The 22,722-nt window shown below is 43.0% G+C and overlaps 1 protein-coding gene across 1 annotated transcript in view; it reads right to left on the bottom strand.

The window, feature by feature from the left end:
- COLEC11 (collectin subfamily member 11) overlaps window positions 1-22,722 on the bottom strand; it is a 51,760-nt gene that overhangs the window by 6,435 nt on the left and 22,603 nt on the right. Inside the window, exons 2-6 of the mRNA XM_089686738.1 lie at window positions 18,764-18,919; window positions 16,804-16,875; window positions 8,464-8,535; window positions 8,011-8,064; window positions 5,161-5,256 (exon numbers count right to left, since the gene is read on the bottom strand). Coding sequence (XP_089542864.1) covers window positions 5,161-5,256; window positions 8,011-8,064; window positions 8,464-8,535; window positions 16,804-16,875; window positions 18,764-18,893 — 424 coding nt within the window. The 5' untranslated portion in view covers window positions 18,894-18,919. The remainder of the gene's footprint in view (window positions 1-5,160; window positions 5,257-8,010; window positions 8,065-8,463; window positions 8,536-16,803; window positions 16,876-18,763; window positions 18,920-22,722) is intronic.

Raw genomic sequence — 22,722 nt, 5'->3', positions numbered from 1 at the left:
GACAAGTAACTGTTGATAATGATGAGGACAATGACGTTGCAAATGCCTGTAATGTTGATGTTAATGTCGGTAATATCATTAGTAATGTCATTAATAAGGTCAGTAATGTTGATGGTTCTGATGATACTAATGAGGCATCCCTCACCTTAGTGGTCACCCGCAGTGCAGCCCGGGTAGCTGAGGCACAGACTCTGGTCTCAGAACAGCAGGAGGATGTCCCTGACCCCTCCCCTTGTTCTGACCCAGTGGACTCTGCCTCCAGGGAGTCTCAGCAGCTGTCATTGTTTGCTACAGGACCGCTGGCTGGGACCTGTAGTTCCACATTTGAGGCTGCCCTACTGACAGACCAGACCCTGGAGCAGCTCAGGAATCTGGCTAATGGCCCCCCTGCGGAGAATGCTAAACAAAAGGTCTACTGGGAGCAAGGCAGACTATATAGGGAGGGGCTGCCCACTGAGGGAAGGGGGGCTGACATTGGTAGACGACAGCTTGTCGTGCCTCATCCCTGTCGGGGACAGTTGCTGAAGGTGGCTCATGAGATTCCTCTGGCCGGGCACCTGGGAATCACGAAGACGCGAGCCCGATTGATCCATAAATTCTTTTGGCCCACTATGTTAGCGGACATAGCAGATTACTGTCGGTCCTGTGATACCTGTCAGCGAGTTGGCAAGGCAGGAGAGGTGCACAGGGCCCCATTACAACCTTTGCCTGTGATTGACGAGCCTTTTAAGAGGGTGGCAGTAGACATCGTGGGGCCTCTAGCCATCCCTAGCAGCTCAGGCAAACGTTATATCTTGACAGTGGTCGACTATGCCACCCGGTATCCGGAAGCTGTGGCTCTCTCCTCCCTCCGGTCGGACAAGGTTGCAGATGCTCTGCTGGGAATCTTCACCAGAGTGGGATTTCCGGCCGAGCTTATTAGTGATCAAGGGCCCCAGTTTGTATCCGACCTAATGCAAGCTCTCTGTCAGAAGATACAGATGACGCATATCATGGCCAGTCCTTACCATCCACAAACGAATGGCTTGTGCGAACGTTTCAATGGCACATTGAAACAAATGTTGCGCACCTTTGTGGAGTCCCAGGGCAAGGACTGGGAACGATATTTGCCTCATCTGTTATTCGCTTACAGAGAGGTGCCTCAGGAGTCCACCGGGTTTTCGCCCTTTGAACTTCTGTACGGGCGGAGGGTGAGAGGGCCTCTGGACCTAATCCGGGAGACCTGGGAGGGCAAGATTGCGGACCCGGAGGTCTCAGTGGTGGATTACGTGCTCAGGTTCCGGGATAAAATGGAGATGCTGGTGGGGTTGGTACGAGAAAACATGGCCCAGGCCCAGACCAGGCAGAAACGTTGGTATGACCGTAATGCCAGGGAGCGGACATACAACGTTGGGCAGCAAGTGTATGTTCTACTACCCTTGCGGCAGAACAAACTGCAGGCTGCCTGGGAAGGCCCGTACCCCATCACCCAGCGCCTGAACAATGTGACCTATCTGGTTAGGTTAGGCGAAGGAAGCAGACGGCAGAAGGCCTTCCATGTTAATATGATCAAGGCTCACCATGAGCGTACGGCCTACATCATGCCAGTCTGCAGCCAACAGGAGACTGAGGAGTCTGACCCCCTCCTGGACCTACTCGCAGACACGAGGGAAGGGGAGTCAGCCCTCCCGATCAACCCCCTCCTTACCCCCACTCAGGTACCTGGGCTGGAGAGAGTGCTGGCAGTACATGGGGGTAGGTTTACTGGGAAGCCTGGGAGAACCCATCTTGCTACCCACAAAGTAGACACAGGGGCCCATCCTCCTATTAGACAATCCGCCTATCGCGTCTCGTTAGAGGTGCTGGCAGATATGAAAAGGGAGGTGGAGGAAATGCTGCAGTTGGAGGTGATTCAGAAGTCTCACAGCGCCTGGGCGTCCCCTGTAGTCCTGGTCCCCAAGAAGGACCGGACGACCCGGTTCTGTGTGGACTATCGGAAGCTGAACGCCATCACCGCTGCAGACGCCTACCCCATGCCCCGGATCGATGAATTGTTGGATAGGCTGGCGGCGGCCCGCTATCTCACGATCATGGATCTGAGCAGGGGGTACTGGCAAATTCCTCTAGCGCCCGAGGCCCGGGAAAAGTCGGCCTTCATCACCCCATTCGGCTTGTTCGAATTCACGGTCATGCCCTTTGGGATGAAGAATGCCCCAGCCACCTTCCAGAGGGTCATGAACGACCTGTTGGAGGGGCTGGAACAGTGCGCAGTAGCCTACCTGGACGACATCGCCGTGTTCAGTCCCACCTGGGAAGAACATCTGGGGCATCTGTCACAAGTTCTGGACAGACTGACAGCCGCCAATCTGACAGTCAAACCCAGCAAGTGTCAGATAGGCATGACAGATGTCCAGTATTTGGGACACCAGGTAGGAGGAGGCACCCTGAGGCCTGAAACAGGGAAGGTGGAGGCCATCCTGGCCTGGCCTACCCCACAAACCAAGAAGCAGGTCATGTCATTCCTGGGGACAGCTGGCTACTATCGGAAGTTTGTAGGTAACTATAGTAGCCTGGCGAAACCCTTGACTGACCTGACCAAGAAGAAACTGCCCAAGGAGGTGTCGTGGACACCCGAGTGTGAGAAGGCCTTCCAGGCCTTGAAGGAGGCGCTGGCCAGCGCCCCTGTGCTACAGGCTCCAGACTTCACCCGTCGTTTCCTAGTGCAGACGGATGCCTCTGCATATGGATTGGGTGCCGTCCTGAGCCAGGTTGATGGTTCAGGAGAGGAACATCCCATCCTCTACCTGAGCCGGAAGCTGCTCCCGAGGGAGGTAGCATACGCCACGATCGAGAAAGAGTGCCTGGCGATCGTGTGGGCTCTCCAGAAACTACAAATGTACCTGTATGGGCGGCACTTCACCGTGATCACTGATCACAATCCCCTGAGCTGGCTAAATCGTGTGGCTGGGGAGAATGGCAAACTACTCCGGTGGAGCCTAACTCTCCAGCAATACGATTTCACCATACAGCATAAGAAGGGCAGCACCCATGGCAACGCGGATGGGTTATCACGGCAGGTCGAGCCAGCAGAGGTCGGTTGCGTCAGGAGAGAACTTGTAGCTCACTCCTTGGCAACCACTTAAGGGGGAGGTGTGGCAAACTTGCTCATCAGAATTGGAGCGGAGTTCCCCCTCAACCCTGGTTTTCGTGTTCTGTCTGTGTATTTGAGGTCTTCCTGGAATCCTCACATCCCCCCTGCATTCCTGTGAGGCAGACTTTATCTCCTGGCAAATGGTGTGGGTCAACCAGGTTAAGACATCCTGCGTCCAGCAGTCATAAAGGTTGTAAGTGTATTTCCTCCCCCATCTTAATCAAGATAAGAAAACTGCACTGTATGTTTCATATCATGGGGGTTGAGTTGTAGTTAGTTTAGAGTTCCCCAATGACTACTCCCAAAACGTGTAGTCAGAGCCCCCCTCCCTGCCCCTGAGAGGAACCGTTAAGAGAGTAAGTGAGTTAGTCTCACAGACACTCACACACACAGGGATCTCCCAGCAACATCGTAACAAGGGGAGATCAAAGAAGCTTTCTGCTCACAACTTGAATTTGCTAAAACCAGGCAAGGCAAGTAACTTACCCTGTATTTTCTCGCTATTCTATGTTTGCTGTGTCTTTGTATACATATATATATTTTTGTGATATCTCTTTGTACATATTTATTTTGCATCCCACGCTTTTAGTAATAAATCTTTCTTTCTGAAAGTGTTAAACTGTTTCTAAGCACTTACTTGCAATTCACGAATCCCTGCCTTTGAAGAGACGCTACTGTGGTTATATTTCTGTATAGCAAGGTCTGCGGGCCGTGCTATATAGACCAATATTTCAATCATTATAGTGTATATTTAGTAACGGGAGTTTCCCAGTCTCCGACAAAAGTGGTGGTGGCAGTACAGAGGGTTAGTTGCGTAACTAACCCGACCCAGTAACAAGCGCATCCAGGCTGCAGGCACCGATTGTAGTCCATTAGCTGGGCAATCGCTGTGTAGGGTGCAGCTGGGTGGGGCCTTGTTACGCGCGTCACACCGCGGTTTTGGATCGGCCGGCCCTTCGGTCACGAGTTTGGTGAGAAGGTCTGGGGTCTGACGCCGTGGGCGTGACGTATTACTGTTAGTCGCGGCTGTGCGATTGTCGCCTGTTGGTGGCGGCGACCGCGGGTCGTGACACATGGTATCGGCACCGATACGGATACCGTAAATGGTATTGGTGCAACTCTGGTATTTTCCTATATGAGGAGTAGTAAAAGATAAAATAAAAAAAAAATCCAGAGAGAAATCAGAAAAAAGCAAACAAAATCGGGTAAGTACTTGTTAATGAAAAGAATATACTATAATGTAGAGTATTTATTTCTGAAGAGTTGTTTAAATGTGGAATAACACAGACTTGTCTAATGATTGTGTATTAGGTGCAACATAGTACCTGTAGCCACTGATCTAATTTTGGCTGAACAGAAATGCTCAGTGGTTTGGATGCTATGAGGTACTGTACTGTCTTATACTATATTGGCAAAGGTTTCTGGGCACCTATTTGAGCTTGTTGGACATCCTATTGCAAAAAAACATGGAGATGCTCCTCCTCCATTGCTTTGCACCATAACAGCCTCCACCCTTCTAGAAAGGTTTTCACAATATTTTGGAATGGGTCTGTGGGAATATGTGCCCATTTTGTCAGAAAAGCATGTGAGGTCTGGTACTGATGTTGGATAAGACCTGGCTCACAACTGATGCTCCATTTCATTCCAAAGGTGTTCAGTGGGGTTGAGGTTAAGGCTCTCTGAAGTCCACTTTAGCTTCTCTACACAAAATGTGTCTATTTGGATCTGGCATTGTGCACAGAAATACAGTAATGTTAGAGCAGAAACTTTCTCCAACCTATTGTTACAGGTTTGGAAGCACAAACTGTCTTTGTGCGCTGTAACATTATCAGTATCCTTCACTAGATATGCGTGAACTCAATAATATGGAGGGGTTTGGCCTTTTTTGGCCATATGAGGTAAGTGTGATGGTGAGATGGCTATACGTTTCTGACCATATTACATAACTTGTTGAGCTCTGTCTTGCTAAATAGCCCTACTTGTATATAAGCAGCATGGATGCACAACTGCAAGGGTAAATCAATACATACCATTTTTTACAAACTTCAGCTCTGTTGTCAGCTGTGTGACCTGAATGTCCATCTCTCCAACAGCCTTCCTCAGCTGTCCGCACTCACAGGGTATCCCTGTAAAATGAAGACAAGAGAGCAGGTATCACTATCCTTTCTTATTTCTTGGCTTGTCCTCATAGGATTTGTATTCAATAAATTTCATATCCCAGGTGCACACCCAACATTTACAGACATTTTGGTTGCACAGGTCCCAAAAAAAAGTGCATGAGATGTGTTGCTAACCAACACCAATAACCCTAGCCTTTGAGGCAGAAAGACTGCATTAAAAGATTACCATTATGAAAAATATTGATGTATGATAACTGTATGTGGTTATACCTGTAATAACAGTATTCAGCATATTTATTTTTTTTATGTTTACATACCTTGCTTTAGATTTTCCTTTACATTTATATGCAGACCAGTGTGTCTAACAAAAGTGATGACGGAGGGTGAGACAAATCATAACACTACCAGGGGAGCTTACAACAATCACCTTTGATTCTCATGGTTAAAATCTTACAAAAAGAAGTAAAAACAAATATAAATATGATATATAAATATGAGAAAAATGTATTAATATTCTAAATACTGTTATTGCATATAACCACCTCATACAGTTAACAACATACAGTGAAGGGAATTTATCAAAACTGGCACATACAGAATTTGGAGCAGATGTGCATGGCAATCATCTTCTATCTTTCATTTATCAAGGCATATCTGAACAAACTGAGGATAGAAGATAATGGTTACTATGCACAGCTGCTCCAGATTCTGTTGTTCTAGTTTTGATAAATTCCCCCTCAGTGTTTTTTTTGTTTTTTTAAAGCTGTCTTTTAAGCTAAATTAACACAATAGATTTGGCAAAAGTATTAAGTGCAACATGGTCAGATGTGTATGGTGGCAACATCTGACCCTAAACTTAATACGTGTTTTGTCCCTGGAATTTTTCAATTTAAGATGTTATTAAAGTTGAACATTAGTGATTTTTAATAAACATTTGCTGGCATGCGTCTACGACAATCAAAGTTCTTTTTCTACCTGCCAGCACCTTTTCTACTAAATATACACTATATTGCCAAAAGTATTGGGACACCCTCCAAATCATTGGATTCAGGTGTTCCAATCACCTCCATGGCCACAGGTGTATAGAATCAAGTACCTAGGAATGCAGACTGCTTCTACAGACATTTGTGAAAGAATGGGTCGCTCTCAGGAGCTCAGTGAATTCAAGCATGGTACCGTGATAGGTTGCCACCTGTGCAATAAGTCCATCTGTGAATTTTCTTTCCTTGCTGCTAAATATTCCACGGTCAACTGTTAGAGGTATTATAACAAAGCGGAAGCAACTGGGAACAACAGCAACTCAGCCATGAAGTGGTAGGCCACATCAAATGACAGAGCAGGTTAAGCACATGTTGAAGCGCACAGTGTGCAGAAGTCTGCAGAAACAGTAGCTAAAGATCTCCAAACTTCATGTGGCCTTAAGATTAGCACACCAACAGTGTGTAGAGAGCTTCATGGAATGAGTTTCCATGGCGGAGCAGCTACATCCAAGCCTTACATCACCAACTGCAATGCAAAGTGTGGGATGCAGTGGTGTAAAGGACGCTGCCACTGGACTCTGGAGCAGTGGAAATGTGTTCTCTGGAGTGACGAATCACGCTTCTCTGTCTGGCAATCCGATGGATGTGTCTGGGTTAGGGGGTTGCCAGGAGAATGGTACTTGACTGCCTGCATTGTACCAAGTGTAAAGTTTGGTGGAGGGGGATTTTGGTGTGGGGTTGTTTCTCAGGGGTTGGGCTTGGCCCCTTAGTTGCAGTGAAGGGAATTCTTAAGCATACCAAGACATTTTGGACAATTTCATGCTCCCAACTTTGTGGGAACAGTCTGGGGATGGCCCCATTCCTGTTCCAACATGACTGCGCACCAGTGCACAAAGCAAGGTCCATAAAGATGGATGAGCAAGTTTGGAGTTAGAGGAACTTGGTAGGCCTGCACAAAGTCCTGACTTCAACCCGATAGAACACCTTTGGGATGAATTAGAGCGGAGACTGTAAGCCAGGCCTTCTCGTCCAACATCAGTTCCTGACCTCACAAATGCACTTCTGGAAGAATGGTCAAACTTTCCCCTAGATACACTCCTAAACCTTGTGGACAGCCTTCCCAGAAGAGTTGATGCTGTTATAGTTGCAAAGGATGGGCAAGCTCAATATTGAACCCTACGGACTAAGACCGGAATGCCATTAAAGTTTATGTGCATGTAAAAGCAGGTGTCCCAATACTTTTGGCAATATAGTGTACGTTGAATTGGATATGTGTGGCTCCGTGCACCTTCTCTGCATGCCATGGTACTGGAATAAAACTCCTTTGCACAAGCGTGGGAGTAGTGACATCACAGGACATGCAGTCAAGATGGCCAGAGACACTGAAACCGGAAGAAGACCAGGTGAAGATAAAAACTTTAAATAAGGTAGCCACCTTTTCTAGAATTTAAGATGCAAGCAATAGAATATAACTTCAGCCAATTATCTTTTCTAATTTCAAAATTTTAATAGGGCTCAAATAAAGACTGGAGTGAACATGCACAGGTATATGGAAGAGATCATGGGAAGGTCATACGTCATAGATTTTTGGTGGATCAAGGACAGATGAGTATAAGACTGGAAGAGCCGCTTCCACTTTAGGGACTGGCATATTTTTAATTCACAAAAACCTGACACTCTCAGAGAAATATATCACACAGGAAATAAAAGTAGATTGAATTAAGTCAATGGATACCTTTAATACCGTTAACGGTATTAATCCTGAAAAGTTTAGGTATACCTGGATCTCCGTTTGGACCTGATGGACCCATGTTACCAACATCTCCCTTTTCACCTGAAAAGTAAAATGCATTGCAATGCTTTATCATTCTATTTATTGTTTGATGAACATAGCTGCTCGTAAATAAAAATGTACAAACCAATAGAGTTCCTAACAGATAGCATCTTGCCTAATTTTGAATACCTCCCCACCAGTTATCAGGTCATCGGGGGGCATGAGAAAATAAAGTTCTGCTCCTATACCAAGATGGTCACTTTCACACAGAGACACAGTGCAGAAAAAGGCATGATTAGTCAGTGATTGAAAAAAAAGATCAGCAGCAGGCCTATGTCATCTGATTGTTTTGTCCTGGCTATCTTTAATGTGTATCTAAACCCAATAACAAAAATGTACTATATTGCATCTTACCATACCACCAGGAATATAGCATAATCTGGCTTCACACGTAAATACCTTTAGAACCAATGGGACCGATTTTACCATGGCGACCCATGCCTCCTTTCATTCCCTTTTCACCCATCATTCCTGCAAAACAAAACCATAAATGTTGGATTCCTGCAAGTGGTGTTGTAGTCTTGTTAAGTAAGATTGGCTTCACATATTACTATGATTAAGGCTGGCCGTAGACCTTCCAGACATCATAAGCAATGTTCTTAATTTAGAGCACTGTGGGCAATTATTGCACTGTTTCTGAATTGTAAGAGGGCAAATGAGTGCCCGAGGCACCCCAAGGAACTCTTTATTGCACAGGGAACAGGTCCAGTCCTCATTCAAAGTATCACATAAGTGCTGCTGTCACAACCGGGCTAGGGTCAGCACTGTCAATGCATTGTATGGATTAGATGTCAAGTTAATTAGGAATAATAAAAAATATATTTTATCTTAATTAATACAACTTTAATAAAATATGTAAAATATACACTCATAAAGTATTTACAGAATCTATTTAATATATATTTTTAGAATTGTGGCGACAGTTTGGGGAACATCCCATTCTTTTCCACCATGATTGTGCCCTTGTGCACAAAGGCAGCTCCATAAAGATATGGTTTGATGAGTTTGGTCTGGAGGAACTCAAGTGGCCTGCACAGAGTCCAACCCAACTGAGCGCCTTTGGGATGAATTGGAACACTGAATGCAAGCCTTTCAGTTGAAAAGGCACAAATTTCCACAGACACTCCAAAAGCTTGTGGAAAGCCTTCTCTCAGTTTTTAAACTGTTGGATGTGCAGTGTAAAACCAGAGCATGCTGAATTGTGAAGATCACATGATTTATTAGAATTTTAAAAAAGTGACACTTATATTTCATAAGCTTGAAAGCAATCTTGAAAAAACAGTCAGCCTTTGGACCAAAAACTCTTTGGTGGAAGTCCTCAGCACCCACAAATATTGGCAAGTCGAGGGAAAACTGAAGGGAGATATTGCCAATGTTGTTTGTGTGATGAGACCACAAATACAGCAGACATGAAAGGTTATAAGAAGGGGCAGAGCCCTGTAAACTTTTCTGTGGCAGCATTCTATCCAACAGGAGTGTGCAGTTGTCTGTAAGCACTTATGTGTCTGCTGAGCTTGCATCCTCTTCCCATGGAGAGTGTGGGCAGGCTCTCCCTATAAGTTGCCTGTTTTCTATGCCTGCAGTATTCACTGTGCTCTGGTTTTATGTTCTGTTTCGCAGTTTTAAATTTATTTTGAGATACTTGACACAGTGCCTGCATGGACTTGTAAAGCCATGATTCTTAGTGATTCAGAGAACCGTACAAGTGGCGATCCCTGGTGAGCACATCCATGGAAAATCTCTCACCTGAGAGTCATTCCCCCACTGCCTTTACAAAAGGCCTTATTAAAATGCAGACCAGGCAGAAATTGGATTCCCTTTCATATATAACTAAATATCTTCTCGTAAATACTGCTCACTCCTTATAGAGGAACCATGATGGTATCTCCACAACAGGTCATCTACTTGATATAGACACTAAACCCTGCTGATTACTACATTGATGCCAACAACATTAGGAGGAATAAGAGGACTATCACATAGTTACATAGTAAGTCTGGCTGAAAAAAGACAAAAGTCCATCCAGTTCAACCATAGAAAAAAAAGTTATAATCCTATACCCACAGTCGATCCAAAGGAAGGCAAAAAAAAAACAGCAAAACACAATCCAATTTGCTCCTGCTGGGAAAAAAATTCCTTCCTGATCCCCCGAGAGGCAATCAGATATTCCCTAGATCAACTTTACCTATAAATGTTAGTATCCAGTTATATTCTGTGTATCTAAGAAAGAATCCAGGCCTTTTTTTGAAGCAATCCACTGAGCTGGCCAGAACCAACTCTTGAGGGAGTCTATTCCACATTTTCACAGCTCTCACTGTGAAGAAACCTTTCCGTGTTTGGAGATTAAATTTCTTTTCCTCCAGACGTAAAGAGTGCCCCCTTGTCCTCTGTGATGACCTCAGGGTGAATAGCTCTACACCGAGTTCACTATATGAACCACTGATGTATTTATACATGATGATCATATCCCCCCTTAATCGCCTCTTCTCAAGAGAGAATAAATTCAGTTCCTCTAATCTTTCCTCATAGTTGATCTCCTCCATGCCTCTTATCAGTTTGGTTGCCCTTCTCTGTACTTTCTCCAGTTCCCCAATGTTCCTTTTGTGAATTGGTGCCCAAAACTGAACTGCATATTCCAGATGAGGTGTTACTAATGATTTGTACAGGTATAAAATGATATCTCTCTCTGGAGTCTATACCTCTTTTAATACAAGAGAGGATTTTTCTCACTTTAGAAACCGCAGCTTGGCATTGCATGCCATTATTAAGCTTGTGATCTACCAGAACTCCCAGATCCTTCTCCACCATTGATTCCCCCAGTTGTACCCCCCCCTAGTATGTATGATGCATATATATTCTTAGCCCCCAAGTGCATAACCTTACATTTATCAACATTAAATCTCATTTGCCACATAGTTGCCCAATTAAACAGTGCATTGAGGTCGGTTTGTAAACTGAAGGCATCACAACACTGAGAGTGCTTTAATACCTTTGTACCATGTGAGTGCAATCATTTTTATGTCTTTTTATCATAATTAAATAGAGTTACGCTAGGGCGATTGTGCACTCTGTTTTTTCTGTTTTGTTTCCCAAATTCATCTCCACCACCCTGTGGAGTCTTTGGAGAACTGCAATATCCTCCCTTCTATTTCTAAATCACCAGCCAGAGGGGCTTTTCTAGAAGATCAGCACAATAGTGATTTGCTTGTGTTTGCATTAACAAAAGACTTTATTAAAATGCAGACCAGACAGAAATTGGATTCCCATTCATATATAACTAAATATCTTCTCATAATGGGAAGTACTGCTCACTCCTTATGGAGGACCCAAGGTGCTATCTCCACTACAGGTCATCTACTTGATGTAGACACTAAACCCTCTACCCGTTCTAGCATTGTGTACATGATATACCATACCCCAAGCCACTTTTTGCATTATTCCCAAGTTCCAACTAACACATAACTGGAAGAGTGAGACACTTCCCCTCCTATCTGCACAAAACTCACATCCTCAAAACTATAAGGTGCAACAGCACCTACTCCATTGCTTCTTCATACTCGTACCTCAATGCAAAATTGCTAATAGTGTTTGAAAAAACAAACGTTCTCAAATGGAAATGTGACTTTTAAGTAGGTAATGCTTGTGATTGAGTTTTGCAGAGCTATCTACAAGTCTGAAATAGTGCTGTAAACATTTTTGGATACTACATAAACCAGCCTTTTTCAACCTGGGTGCTCAGGCACACTGCGGTGCCTTTAGATGTCTTCAGGGGTGTTTTGGTAAAATGCCTTAAAACTGCTTAAAAATTGTAGACAAGCCAGAATGTGGATCAAGCCTGCCCTTTAGTTACACAAAGCCACAGGTTTTCATTGTGCACTATTAAAACCTTCTAGGTGCCAGCATCCTAACAAGCAATGTTGTCATAGGTTGATAAGGAGAACGTTGGGCACCTGCACAGCATCCTTGTTTGCCACTTCCCTGTCCTTCTCCATCAGCACTGGGGTCATATTAGCTGAATGAGGGAGAGAAGTTGAGGGAGAAGAGAAGCATTGGAATACTACTCAGTACCAGTGTGCAAGGGTGTATTTGCTTTTGAAGAATTTTATATTTTAAAATGGGGTGCCACAAGGTTTTTAAAGGGTGCCTTGACTGAAAAACGGTTGGGAAATACTGACAGAGCATACTATGCATTTGATTTTTATCACAACATTGGGGCACCTGATCTGTACCTTAACCGCTTCCCAGCAGCCCTATAGCAGAAGTACTGCTACAGGGTGGCAGGGCTGTGCAAGATCACGTATCTATATATATGTATGAATGTAAGTTAAGGACCTTAGATTGTACGCCCCTTGAGGGTTAGGACCTGATGTGAATGTACAATATATATGTAAAGCGCTGCGTAAATTGATGGCGCTCGATAAGTACGTGAAATAAATAAATAAATATGTGATTTTGTATTTCTGGGTAGGGAGTGCGCGTGCCACCCTACCCGTGCCACCATTGGCAGCTACAGGCACTAGCAGGCACCCGCCGAATTCCCCGCTGGCACCCATTGATCCCTGAGAAACACTGACAGAGGAGAGGTCTGTATGTAAGCAATACAGATCTCTCCCTTGTCAACACCAGCATGCTGCTTTGTTTTGCTCTGCATAGCAGATCAATACAAAGCACTGTGCTTACATAGTAAAGCACACACAGACAAAAGAGTAAAACATCACACGGTTAACCCTTTGATCGCCCCAGATGTTAACCCCTTCCTGCCCAGTGTCATTAGTACAGAGTTAGGACTTTTTATTAGCACTGATCACTGTATTAATGTCAGTGGGGATGTCAGTGGCAGTTATTCAGTTCCCCAGCAATGTACAGCCACTGTGTTTCACTAATAAACTTGAAGCAGAGCTAGACACATAGTGAGGAAATATATACCTTCCTTAGGTACATACACTCACCGGCCACTTTATTAGCTGTTCAAGTGCTTGGTAACACAAATTTCTAATTAGCCAATCACATGGCAGCAACTCAATGCATTTAGGCATCTAAATGCAGTGAAGATGACATGCTGAATTTCAAACAGAGCATCAGAATGGGGAAGAGAGGGGATTTAAGTAACTTTGACTGAGGCATGGTTGTTGGTGCAAGACAGGTTGGTATGTGTATTTCAAAAACTGCTGATCTCCTGGGATTTTTCACGCACAACCATCTCTAGGGTTTACAGAGAAAGGTGTGCAAAAAAGAGAGAAAATATCCAGTGAGCGGTAGTTGTGTGGACGAAAATACCTTGTTGATGTCAGAGGTCAGAGGAGAATGGGCAGACTGGTTGCTGCAACATTCAAATGGTAGGGTCAGAATTGGGCATAATCTACATGAAAGCATGGATTCATCCTGCCTGGTATCAATGGTTCAGGCTGGTGGTGGTGTAATGGTGTAGGGGATATTTTCTTCTCGGCACTAGCAAGGTGTACCTAATAAAGTGGCTGGAGAGTGTATGTAATCCTAACCTTTAAAAGGAACATGATTAAAAAAAAAATAACGCATATTGATAGGGTTGTTTACATGAAGCAGATTTGTTTCATATGAATATAAAAGAAATGAAATAAAGAAAAATACTTCAGTCTATGTATTGCAAAGGTTTTCTAATCACTCTTGTTTGGGGGTTGCAGCTCCCTCTAGTGGTGACAAGAATAGCACATTAATAAAAACCTGTAATAACAAACAGATGGGATGCATCCATCCTGGGCAGTCATTTTTCTGTATTTATCTTGTTTTCTATGGCCCGGAATAAATATAACCTTCCCAAATCTTACTTCTACCGGCATCCCCAGCATAGGTTGGAATGGCAGACCATAAAGAAATAATGCTTAAGCAGATGCAGTAGTGACTTCTCTTGTTAATTTGATGTATGAACTGTCACGTTTTATAGATGTCAGAAAAACAGCACGCGACAGGGAAGCGGGTTCTTCAATAAAACCTCTCCACTAGACTTTATGTTACTATTATCAGAGCCCATGCACTAAAAGGTAAAGCAATAAAGTCAGTGCTATTTTATTCCTTGGAATCAGCTGCTCTGACCAGACTCTTGCTGGGGTTTATGGCTGATCATGAATTTCCCTCTGACTTGTTAACATACATTAAGAGAGCTTGAGTATTCAAAATTGCGGTTTGTAAGTAAGAAATCCTTCACCTGACTGCTTACAAACTTTAATACCATTAAAACAGGTCTGTCATTTGCACAGAATATTACTGGCTGTAATTGTTTCATGTTAAAATAAAGACCATTACGATACCTGGCAATTTACAAAGCTTGACCGTGACTTGAAGGATATTTAGATCTGTTTCTGGGGAAATTACCCAAATCCAGATTACCAGTTAGGTGCCCTATTTTTTATTCATTTTCCAATCATTCTCCTGCTATAACATATCATTTTATTCCAATCTCTTTTTTGTTTAAATATCATAGTATTATTATTTAGTGATTTACATTCAATAAACCTGTAAATAGTATTAAAAATCCAAAGGTAAATTCAGTCAAGAGCATATAGTCACAAAACACAAAGTATGCAAAACATCAATGGTTGGGCAAGGAAACAACTACAAGGGGCAAATCCTCCCTGACATAATGTGTGTAGCGCCCTCCTAGTTAGGTTGCTGGCTAGGTTAGGTAAATTTAGTTCTCTACCTCTGCTGTAATCAGTTGCTTATGATTGTTTTGGGCTGTTCTCTGTATCACTGGTTGCATGTTTTACTGCTTTCCCATGCCTTCTGGAGGGTTCTGCAAAGTAGTGGGCTGAGAGAGTCAAATCAGCATGTAAATATTTATGCAGTTCCAGCCAATCTCTGGGAAGGGTTTCCCGATGGTGGTTGGGAGGAAGCATTAATAGTTTGAGGCCTGGACTTGAGGGGTTCTTGTTCAGGAGGTGGAGATCCTAGCCTGAAGAGCTGCTCATGGAGGAGGTCCCAGCTATGCTGGCTGAGAGCCTATTCTAGTGAACTTTGCTGGAGCTGACTGAGGGACTTCTATTCTTTGGGATCTGGTCTGAAAAATTCACAGGAGCTGTGTCTGGAAGATATTGGAAGGAGGCATTCAACTATCCAATGACATTTGTTAGAATGGACCGGAGTGTAAGATCCTAGTGACTGTGCTGCTGCTCTCCCTCTTGCACCAGAGTCAACTTGTACTAAAAGTGGACGTTACTCATGGTGTAACTGTGTAGCTCAGCCCATTATTTGCTACTGTGCTCAGAATCTTTATGAGGAAGATGGTTATCATCAAGTTAATGTTGCTGGACTATCGTACAGTTACCCTACACCTATCCAAGTTTAACATTTCAAAAAAGCTTTAAAAAGAATACCATTAGACTCTTTACTGAGCCGGAGGAGTGACTGTTGCTGTGTACCTGGCTGTCTCTGCACTGAAGAGGAGGGAATCTGGGCTAAATTTTAGCAGCCCGTTGCTCCCACACTTGGGGGGTGCCTAGGCTGAGGTCATCTTGATCCAGTACGTGGGCTGTTAAAGAATGCAGTGTCTTTCAATCATAGTTTGTAAAGTTGGCTGAGATGGGTATTATAGATGCCAGCACCCTAGTGGGTCAGCCGGGTGTTTGGAGCGGCACTCTAAGCAATTAAATGGGATCACTCATATGGTGTGTTACATATACTACAGAAATAACTGACATGTGGTAGATATCATTTGCAATGCAGCAAAAATCTTTTTAAGATCATGTCTTAGGGTTACCATACACATTACATTCTGACCATACAATGTTTGTACACTTAATATTTATAAAAACTAGTAATATGAGGACCCACCTAATCTATTCTATCAATGTATCCAAGCAAGCACTACCTAGTGGGTGGTAGATCTAAAACTAGTAACACACTATTATCTGTCTGTACAATCTCCATTCAATCTTCTGTAGATTTACTATAACTGTGCAATATAGGGACGACTCCAACAATCCATTCAATTTGTATCCAGTCAGTCAAGCCCTTGCACTACATAACTCATAGTACAGCTAAAGGAGATTGTACAATCAGATTGTATGATGTATGGCCGGCTTAAATTTTAACTTTATTGAACTGCCAACCAGGGGTGGTGTTTGCAACAGCAATATAAGCAAATATATTGTACAAGTTTGAACCCTTCCCCCCAACTGTACACACATGCGGGTTCACGGAAGTGTGTCTTCATCTGTGGTGTGTTGTGTTTTTTGCTGAGAGCGGGCTGCACAGAAACTGGGATCTCACCAAGGGTCCCAAACTAATGATGGGAACTAGTCCAGACCCGGTTCCTGATCAAATGATTGCTGTGATAGTCTCTAATTAACTATTACATTGATTAGTCACTGTACAGCCCTCCCCAGTTTTTTTTTCTCCTCTTGAATGGTAAAAAGAATACATTGAATATTTTTTTCCTTCCTAGAGGAGAAAATTTTTATGTATAGTTTACAGTTAGGGGTATATTTTGTATCATTTTACAGTCCCCATGAAAGGGTTGTGTCTTAGTCCCCAAAATGTGTTGGCTTTGTGTATAGTTTTTTAATTGTAATACACATGTATCTGGATGGTGCCTCAATTTTAAATAAAGTCATTTTCACCCTCCAGGCAAATGTCATATATACAGGGCTGCTTGTAGCATATGCTGTCGACCACAACATTTTCATGTTATTGTGTTTATTTTGAGCTTTACAAATTTCCAGAACCATAATGTCCTGTATTTAGAAGGGAAGATAGGCTGCTTACCTCTCTCTCCCGGTGGTCCGACTCTTCCTGGTCTCCCTGGGGCACCCTTCTCACCCTTTTCTCCCATTTCACCTGTAAAAACCAATATGTAGCATTTTTATGTACTTGTATTTTAAGATGTACCTAAACCCAAAATTTACCACTCTAAGCATTTTTATTATATCTGTTGAAAAAGGACAAAAAAATCTGTTGATCTTCTCAGAAATGTCCTGTGTACCCTTTCATTGGTATCTCTTTTAGAGGTTTAGGTTGACCTACATCTGATGATGTCCATTTTTATGATGAAATGCATTGAGTGGGACTTCAGTGTGACATCATTTGCGCTCTTTGGAGTGCACGCTGAAACACTGGCAAAGCTGCACTTCCTGGTCCAATGTTATGAAATACATGCCTATTATATTATGTAAGTGCATAGGTTTTTAAACTTGTAAATTAATAAAATGGCTTTACACTATGAAGACTCTCCTCTTCTTCCCGTTGTATCTGCTTGCTACCTTTTTGGGATGGTGTGAGCAACCCGGTTCCCAGATAAATATTTGTGGAAAGATGTACTAAGCACCAGAACTATCTTCCCCAGGAGATCTACTAAGAGTGGTTTGACTCACTTGTTAGTTCAAGGGGTTATTTATGTCTGGGGAGTGTGGGCAGAAGCTGGGGGCACCCAAGGAGTGCACATAGCTCACAGATGACTTGATGACATGAACAGATTGCTGTGTGCTCTTCAGCTAGTTCCGCTTTATCTGTGTCCTGACCTGCTATATTTGCTTCTCATGCACGACCCAACTTGCCTTTGACCTGTCTTTGAATTTCTGCCTACCTGTTGTGACCTCTTGTATCCTGAATCTGCCTCTACCTTATGTTCCTGTATCTTGCTGTCCAGCTGTTGATGACCTTTTGACTTGTATGTATCCTGGCTTTGCTCGCCATGTTCCTGCCCCTGGTCCTTGTCTGGTGATCCACAGTCATCTGTATCCTGCAACAAACAGTTGGCACTGACCGCTACATCAGCCCTTATGCAGCTCTGTGTCCTCATATTTCCTGTCACCACTAAGAGGGATGTTGGACAAGAGGTACAAGAGAAGCCTCCTCTCCAGCTTGATTTCCACCAGGTATATGACAGAAGGGTTCTTTGTCTTTGTGGTTACAATTTTATTGAAATCTTTTGTAGTCTTCCCCCCAAACACCCCTGTAGTGAAAATTTTCTGGTGCCTAAGGGGTTAATATGGCCATTGGACCTGTCATAGGCACTTGTCAAGAGTGCCGCCTATGCCCACCATTTCCACCTCCATTCTCCATTCATAGAAGCTGTGCTATACCTTTCATTAATAAAAAGCACTCTATCAATGGCAGACCTTTTATTCACCTGCCTGTCCTCTATTCATAGAGCAGTTTTCATTGATGGAATCTATAATACAGCTTCTATAAATGGAGGAGGAGGGAAGAAAGGACAGACATAGTCAGCACTCTTGATGAGTATCTATGACAGGTCCAGCAGCTCTACTGTATCAACCCCCATGGCCATGGCACCAGATTACCAATGTAGGTGTATGGAGGGGGGACCAAGGATGGAATATTTAAACTAAAACAGCAGCCAACAGAACATAACCAATCTTAGACTTTATGTCCCCTCCCTCCTAGATTGTAAGCTCCAAGGAGCAGGGCCCTCCTATCCCTCTAGTATTGAACTGCATCGTTGCTGTATTGTCTCCCATTATATTGTAAAGCACTGAGCAAACTGTTGACGCTATATAATCCTGTATAATAATAATAATGTATAGTTTTTATTAAAACTTAACTGGATTTAGGGTGGGGGTGGGTTTTATATCTGCCAACATTTACACTTTAAGATACATCTGACTATTTAGGTGCAATAACAACACAATGGATTTGTAACAAATCAGCAGCTTGATCGTTATTTGTCTAAACTCCCAAAACAAAGCAATTAAACTGTACAAAGTACCTTTTAGACCCGGCACAAGTATCTGAACAGAGCACGACTCATCCGCCATGTGCTGACAATAGCCAGATCCCAGCAGTATCAGGAGCAGCAAGTTAATCAGAGTCGCCACAGAAACCAGAAGTGCCTTCATAATGAGGCCTTGTAGATCATTGACTCCTGAGGAGAGGAATGCATAAACAAATTCACTGAATTAGGCCCACCACATTGACAGCGTGGTCACAGCTTTTACTGGAAACTTCATCTGAACCATGCTGCATGTGTAATGCTCATTCACTTCATTATCTCCAATTGTCAGGGTATTTTAAACAGGACATACACTGTTCATGAGGCTGCACTGGGATTACTTCATATATTTAGCTGCTTCTGTCTAATTTCAACAGACAAATACATATATTTCAAGAGTTTACTCCAGACAGAGGTTCTGTAATAAACAATCTCATATTTAAAAGCATGTCATGACAAAGAAATACAAATGCTTCACGATACTTTTGCTATATATCCCATAGGAGAGAAAGAACAAAACCTTAAAAGTGTTACTAAACCCACAACAGTAAAATCAGTCTGTATATGCAGTAAAGCATGCTTGTTATACTCACTGTGGAACCTAAGGGGTTAATTATGTACATTGTGTAAAAAGGATGTTTGATCCTTTCATCTCTGTTCTTCCCCTTTTTCAAGTGACCACCACTTATCTCCAGACTGAACCGTAGGCACGCACATGCTCAATTTGGTGTATATTGCTAGAGAGGTTTTTTTTTATTTCTTGGGAGAGTGAATGTGGTCAGCACAGGGCCAATCAGCACTGTCCAGAGAGAGGGTCAAGGGTTTCAATTCCTCCTAGAGCAGAAAGAAAACTCCTACAAGCTCTGCTGAAGTCACAAGACTGCTCTAACTGCTGATGAGAAAAGGTATTTAGCAGTTTATATTTAAAATAATTGCATTTCCATGTAGTGTGTACTGTGGGAGAGCAGATATAGTGAATGCAGGGTCCTGGGTTTAGTAACACTTTAACAGCATACTCACACCTTGGTTGTCCAAAGTAGTTACCATACTCACATTGTCAGGTGTTAAAGTGAAACTCTGGTTGAACCACTCTACCTCCAGAAGGTTTTACCCTTTTCTTGCCTTCATGATCATGGCATATTATGCTGTTCAACACTTCATGACTATAACTGGCAATTGCGCACTCATGCAACACTGTATGCAAATCAAAATATATATAATGTATATAATTGTTTTCACATAAATAGAGCTTTCTTTGGATGGCATTTGATTACCACTGTTTTTTTTTGTTATTTTATGTGATATAAACCAAAAAAAATAAAATTTTGAAAAACAAATATTTTGCTACTTTCTGTTATGAAACATTTCCAATAAAAACAAATCCTTGTACATGTCTTTGGTGAAATGAAATCCCAATATGTGTATATTAATTGGTTTGTGCAAAAGTTATAATGTCTATGAACTTATATACTGGAATTTACACAGCTATGACGCTATAATGTAATGGCAGTGATCAGTGACTTATAGTGTGACTGTGATAGGGTGGCAGAGACACTATCTGGGAGGGTCACTAACTGACACTGACATCGCCAGTGACACTAATACAGTGATCAGTGATAATACTGTATCTGACACTGTACTAATGAAGGGGTTAACATCTAGGGGCAATCAAAAGGGTTAACTGGGTGCCTAACAATGTGTAATCTGCGTAACATGTGCTGCTTTTACCTTACTATCTGTCTGGTTTGTTTGGGTTTTTTTTGCTCTGTCCTGTGCAGGGAGAAGAAACAGACAGATTGCAGTTCCATGTACACATAGTTCTGTGATTTTGAAAACACAGAACTCTGTGTGTGATTGGCCTTAGCCAATCAGCTGACTTCAGGCAAAATGATTGGCTGAAATCAACTGCTATACGGGTCGACAGGGGGCACGCGCATGCATCCAAACCTGGAAGAAAGGTTGTAACATACTAGTATGTCGCCCAGCCTGCAGCTACCATCTACTCGCAGTACAGCTATTGATTGTGGGCAGCAAGAGGTTAAAAAGAAAAAAAATATCTATTGAAGTATGTATTCTTAACTTAAAGGAGAAGTACGGTCAAAGCTCTTTTGGCCCTACTTCTCCTGTGGGTCACAGGAGTGCACTCCCACATGTCCGCTGACATCAGTGAGCCAGTCCAGGCTCTGGAGAGTTCCTGACTTCAGTACAAGGATCCACCCAGATGCCTGGACCAGCAGCTGGTTCATCCTCTTAGCAAGTTACTGGGAGCCTGAGCCAGCTTCTTCCACCACTCCTCTCCCCCTAATATTGTAGCTGCTGACTATTAATAAAAGGACAATCACCTGTCCAGGGATCCAGCGCCATCCTCACCCAGGCCAGTTCTTCACCGTTCTTTGGGTCCCTGGCACTGCCATGTTTACTGTGGGAAGCTAGCTGTGATTCCTTGCGGCTTCAAAGCCAGCTTCTCACTGTGCATGTGCATGCCATGCTGCGCTTTGTGAATAGTGCTGCAGCCTTCTGGGACCTATGGCATGTCCCAGAATATTGCAAGCAGTGAGGGGGCAGAGCTACCAGTGGAAAAGCAAAGGCAATTCAGCCAGAAGGTGGGAGCAGGTACTCCCCCTCCAAAAAGTTTTAAAAGTAGAAGAGGAGGGGGGAAGGAGAGCATAAAGCGTAACTTCTGCTTTAAGTAATGGCTCAGTATACAATATTATTTTTTAATTACAGATATTGTTTAGTGTCACTTCAACACATGTTAATGTGTGACACATTAACACACCAAAGCAAAGCAGAAACTGGATAAGCACCATTTTTTTATGACACGACAGAGCACAGTACATCGTAACATATGTGATTGCAGCATATGTGCATCGTGGGTGCTTTGCCTTAATGCATTGAGGTGCCCTGAAAATCAATGGTTCAGATTAATTGCCATATTCACTTAGGCTAGGTTCACACCTATGCAGTTTGCTTTTCATCCATTTCTGTAGTGCTTTTTGTGGTACATTTTGCGTTTTTGCACATGCATTTTTTATGCATTTTTTATGCGTTTCGCCAAGTTTTTTTTCCAACTTGTTGCTGGGCAGATTAAAACGCAAAATGCATCAAAAACGCACTACATGCATTTCTGCAGTGTCTCCATTGAAGTCTATTAAACCAAAACCGCAAAGTTTTGTGTTTTAAAAAGTCCCTGACCCTTTCCAAAAAATGCGCCGGGTGAAAACGCGGAAATGTGAACCAGTCCCATAGGAAATCATGTTAAATTGACTGCTGTGCATTTCTGCAAAATGCAACAGAAAAAGCATAGGTGTGAACCTAGACTTATGGTGTGTTGCCATCCATGCATTACAATAATGAGTGAATTTGTGATATTATTATTAGGCAAAAGACAATTCCTTGTCACATATCTGGTTATGCAGGTCATAAAGAATTCTACTTTATCATTACATCCAGATAGCGCCTTTCTTAACCTTTCTACAACATCAGTGTGATTTGTCTGCTTTTACTGCCTTACAATATTTATGTAGGAACCTTGATAAATGTTCTGGTCATATTTCAGAAATGTATTCTATACTGATGTCTAAATCCAACGAATTGTCATACATAGTAAAATGGGAACAGGATATGAATGTTGAAATGGAGCCTGATGACTGGTACAAATGGTAATCTGTGCTTCCAGATCTTACATCAATACCTCTATAAATGAAGCCAACTACAAGGTATTGCTAAGATATATGGTTCCATCTAGGCTGGCCTCTCGTGTCCAGGGGGGCAACCCCACTCTCTTTCACAGGTTGTGGTCAGGAGGGCATGTTACATCATATATGGTGGATCTGTCCGAAAGTGTATATATATTTCATATGCTGCCTAACCCAAACAAACCTCAAGAAATCCCAGCTGAAGGCCTTACTGGGTCAACCCATGCGGGAGGGGCCATGGCACGTGAGAAAGCCCAT

The sequence above is a fragment of the Staurois parvus genome, unplaced genomic scaffold (genome assembly GCF_062004578.1).
Source record: "Staurois parvus isolate SC_StPar_1 unplaced genomic scaffold, SC_StPar_1.0 ptg000409l, whole genome shotgun sequence".
Taxonomy (NCBI): Eukaryota; Metazoa; Chordata; class Amphibia; order Anura; family Ranidae; genus Staurois; species Staurois parvus.
The sequence above is the reverse complement of the archived record's forward strand: the minus strand, read 5'-3'. Positions and strand labels throughout refer to the sequence as shown.